Source organism: Vanessa cardui, chromosome 23 (genome assembly GCF_905220365.1).
Source record: "Vanessa cardui chromosome 23, ilVanCard2.1, whole genome shotgun sequence".
In the NCBI taxonomy this organism is placed as follows: domain Eukaryota; kingdom Metazoa; phylum Arthropoda; class Insecta; order Lepidoptera; family Nymphalidae; genus Vanessa; species Vanessa cardui.
The window spans coordinates 6238323-6242782 of NC_061145.1; the positions used below are offsets into that span (position 1 = coordinate 6238323).

General features: G+C 36.7%; 1 protein-coding gene across 1 annotated transcript; it reads left to right on the forward strand.

The window, feature by feature from the left end:
- Positions 1-2321: 2321 nt before the first annotated feature.
- LOC124539631 (zinc finger BED domain-containing protein 5-like) lies at positions 2322-4184 on the forward strand. Its single transcript, XM_047116930.1, has one exon. The coding sequence runs from the start codon at positions 2322-2324 to the stop codon at positions 4182-4184; it is 1863 nt and encodes a 620-aa protein (XP_046972886.1).
- Positions 4185-4460: the final 276 nt, after the last annotated feature.

Consider the following 4460-nt stretch of genomic DNA (forward strand, 5'->3'; position numbering starts at 1 on the left):
AACAGAGTTTTTCGGTCTGTTAGCGATACTATGATCTTAAGAAAATAGAAAAGTATATAACTAATTAGTAATAATAAATGTAGTTTGTAAAATCCTACTTGAAAAAAGGATATATTGATTTTGATTTTGTGAAGACCAATGCACTCCCTAGAAGATCATGTATTAGTAAATATGAGCCCGGATTTCGAGGTATCAACTCCCTCAAGGTATTCGTATTCGAGGTATCAACTTTTTACTCATCTTAATACACTCCATTTATCCCTCGCACATACAATAAGTAAGTTAGTTCACAAAATCTGAAATTATTAAAAATATTAAGAATGAATGAAGAAAATTGTATACCAAATAACTACCTATTAATATAATATATTAAACACAAATGTACCTACCTGTTTTAAAAGTTATGATTTCGTGCTATTTTTGTACTTGTCGTTAACTTGACAGCAGTTTTAGCGTATATCCGGCATAATAAATACATTATTTTTACTATTAACTTGAAAATTAATATCATTAACTGCTTAAATATATACAAAATTGAATTATAAATAGTTACTGTACAAATCTTGACCGCATGAAATGGTGACAAGAATGCTTGCAGCATTTCCCCGTTGAATCGCAATTCCGATCTTCTGGGCTAAAAACGAACCAGCCCTCTTGTCATCAGTGGAGACAATGAGGCGAGGTGTTATACTTTCGATGAAGCTTTCTGCACAACTACTCCAAACGCCAAGCATTTCTTTTTCTATTTGAGTCACAGGAATATTAACTTGTATATAAAAATAGCAAAGAATCAATCAATTATGTAATGTGTTTTCTACTTATTGTTATATATATATCGTTTTTTTTTTTTGGCGGTAGGTGTCAAAAAGTGCACACTGTTAAAAAAATCACTCTCCAAAATTTTCTTTATTTCTTTTGTTTAAAATTTATTTTAACAGTTTAAAAAGTAATATTTTACATAAGTGACATATATAGGCTACTTTACATAAGTTATTGTGGTTCTTATGTCTTTAATTGCATAATAATTACGCTCACCTGTTGGCTCTACAAACTTTCCCAAGGAATTTTTTACACGTCACAAATAAAACATTATTTATTCTTAAATACAATGGCAAGAGTGGAAGATATACTGGAAGTTCATAAAAACATAGCAGAATCGCTTGGTAATAGGATGGCAGAATTCGAAAAACAACTGAAATCCACAAGTAGCACTGAAGGTAACAGGAATAGTCTTGATAAACTTGCAAGTGAGTTTAAAGAGTTTAAGGCCTCAGTGTGGAACATCTTGGACCTCCTAAGGACACTTGTCACTAATTTATCATCACAAATTGATGACATCGACAACACTTCCAGAAGAAATGCTCTGCTGTTCGGTGGTATTCAGGAGGCTGAAGGTGAGAACTTGGTTTCAACTGTCCTTGGAACAATTCAAGTGTTGATGGGCATCCCTGATATTCAGCCAGGTGTGATCCAGTACTGCCATCGTATAGGAAGCAAGTCTGAGAAGGCTCCTCGACCCATTGTTGTTCGATTTAATGACTTAAAAGTAAAAAGTCTCATTTGGAGTAATAAAAAGAAATTGAAATCGTCTCCAGTTGTGCTGAGTGAATTCTTGACTAAGGTTCGTCAATCTCTCTTCACAAAAGCTAGAAAAAGATTTGGCATAACTAACACCTGGACCCTTAATGGAAACATATATATCAAATTGCCAAATAATGAGCGCAGGCGTGTCACCACTCAGGAAGATTTCGATGAATGCCTGAAGATGTTCCCCAGTCCATCGCCTTCATCACGGTCCGTTGACAAGCCTGCCAGCTCTGTGCTGCCTCGAGTCAGCCCTTCAGCTCTTCCTGACGCCAGCAAAAGGCCACTTACGCGACGAAATTTGGTCAAGAAGCAATAGTATGTTGTTATCCTATGTATTCTTTATCTTGTTTTACTGTCATTTATTTATAATCATCCCATAGTACATTGTTTCTTAACCTGTGGTCCGCGGACCCTTGGGGGTCCGCGAGTATAGGTATGGGGGTCCGTAGTCTCATCTATGGACCATTTAATAATAACAAATAAATGTAACTAAAAGTCTCTCGTAATCGCTACGCTTTTAGCATGGCGAACGTGCGCCAGCGACGGTGTCCGAGACTGAAGTGAAGTCCGAAATGTGCGTGCAGGCTATAACTCTCCCCGCACCGCCCGCGCCTGACACTAGCGCCGAGTAATCATTTGTGTTGTGTGCTTGCGCCTGCATTGTTTTGTTTTGTGTTGTGTTGCGTTGGAGACGTTACGTTACGTTTTTAAAGTGATTGTGACTATTTGTGACAATGAAACGCTGGTTAAAATCAAATGATTCCGCTTCAGACGAAGCAAATGAAAAATCTTCGACTTCAAAGGTTAAACGTCGAAAGTTTTGCAACGAATACTTAGCTTTCGGTTTCACAAGTACCAATTTAAACGGCGAAGAAAGACCTCAGTGCGTCATATGCTACGAAGTTTTGTCGAATGAGTCAATGAAACCGGCCAAACTCCGACGTCATTTAGAAACAAAACACCAAGATCTTCGTGAGAAATCTAAATCCTTTTTCCAAATTAAAGCTTCGGAATTAGAGCGAAGCAAAAAAACAATGATGAAGACTGCTACTGGGACCAATAACGAAAATGCTGTATTAGCGTCTTACCAAGTATCCTTGTTAGTTGCAAAAAGTGGTAAGCCTCACACCATCGCCGAAGAATTAATATTACCGTGCGCTAAAATTATGGTTTCTGCTATGTTGGGAGACAAAGCTTCCAAGGAATTGGACATAATATCGTTATCAAACAGTACAGTGAAGAGTAGAATTGATGAAATGTCAGGAAATGTTAAAGAGCAGTTGATTTTGAACGTTAAAGCGAGCACATTTTATGCTTTGCAATTAGATGAGAGCACAGATATTAGCAATGATGCAAACTTGCTTGCATATGTTCGTTACGAACACAACGACGGTATAAATGAGGATTTATTATTCTGTATGCCTCTGCCTTCGCATACTACAGGTGAAGCTATTTTTGAAGTATTGAACAAATTTATGTCCACTCATGAAATACCGTGGGATAAATGTGTGGCGGTTAGTACCGATGGTGCTCGAGCTATGACCGGTACACGAATAGGACTTCAGGCGCGCGTAAAGAAGATGAATCCATCTATTGTCTGGCATCATTGCTGCATTCATAGAGAGGCATTAGCTGCTAAAAATATGCCAGAAAAATTAAAAACAGTGTTAGATGACATAGTGCAGGTAGTGAATTTTATTAAAGCGAGGCCTCTAAATTCCCGTATTTTCGGAATGATTTGTGAAGAAATGGGAAGCATTCACAAGCAGTTGTTATTGCATGCTGAAGTACGTTGGTTATCTCGTGGCAAAGTTGTGTCACGTGTTTTTGAGCTGAGAGATGAGATAAGAATATTCTTTTTGAAAAATTCTGTAGGCGGAGCTAATAAACATGCTGATAAATTTAATGACTTTGGATGGCTCTCAATGGCAGCATATTTAGCTGATATCTTTAATGCCCTTAACGAGCTGAACTTGGGTCTGCAAGGGAGAGATAACAACATCTTCCAAGTTGAAGATAAAATAGAAACGATGCTAAAAAAGATTGACCTTTGGACTAATCGTACAATTAAACAAAACTATAATCACTTTCCTACACTGGCAGCGTTTTTGGAATCCTCTGGTGAAGCAACGTTGTCAACACAAGTACAAGACGAAATGATTAAACACCTCCGCACGTTGAGGTCTTCGTTTCGGAATTATTTTCCAGTACCCGACAAAAATAAAACTTGGATAGTAGACCCTTTCAACACAGACGTTACTGATATCATTGGCTTGACAACGGTACAGGAAAATCAATTAATCGAAATATCCTGTGATTCAGCTTTGAAACGAACTTTCAAGGAATTCTCTTTGTCAAGTTTTTGGTTGAATGTAAAAAAAGATTATAAGGAAATATCAGAAGAAGCACTGAAACATTTGCTGCTTTTCTCAACCACATACCTCTGTGAAAAGGCATTCTCTGCTCTGGTATATACTAAAAATAAATACAGAAACAGATTGCATGTGGAATCCGATTTGAGATTACAACTTAATAGCAACATCAACCCAAACATCACTAACTTAGTTGCAAAAAAGCAGCACCAACCTTCACACTAACGTTTTTGTATAACTAAGTACTTTTCTTAATATATATATAGTAGATACTAAAATAAATGTTCAGAAAATTATTAATGTTTTTTTTTATTATTAAGGGGTCCTTGAAATTGTGCTTGATTGCCCAGGGGTCCGTGAACTGTAAAAGGTTAAGAAGCGCTGCCATAGTACATTTTGAAGTCCCTCTATTCTTTCGATAACATTTCGTATTACTTGCAATTGATATGCATATGTGTGAAATTTATTTAAAATCTACACAATGCTTATCTTAAGTTAAAG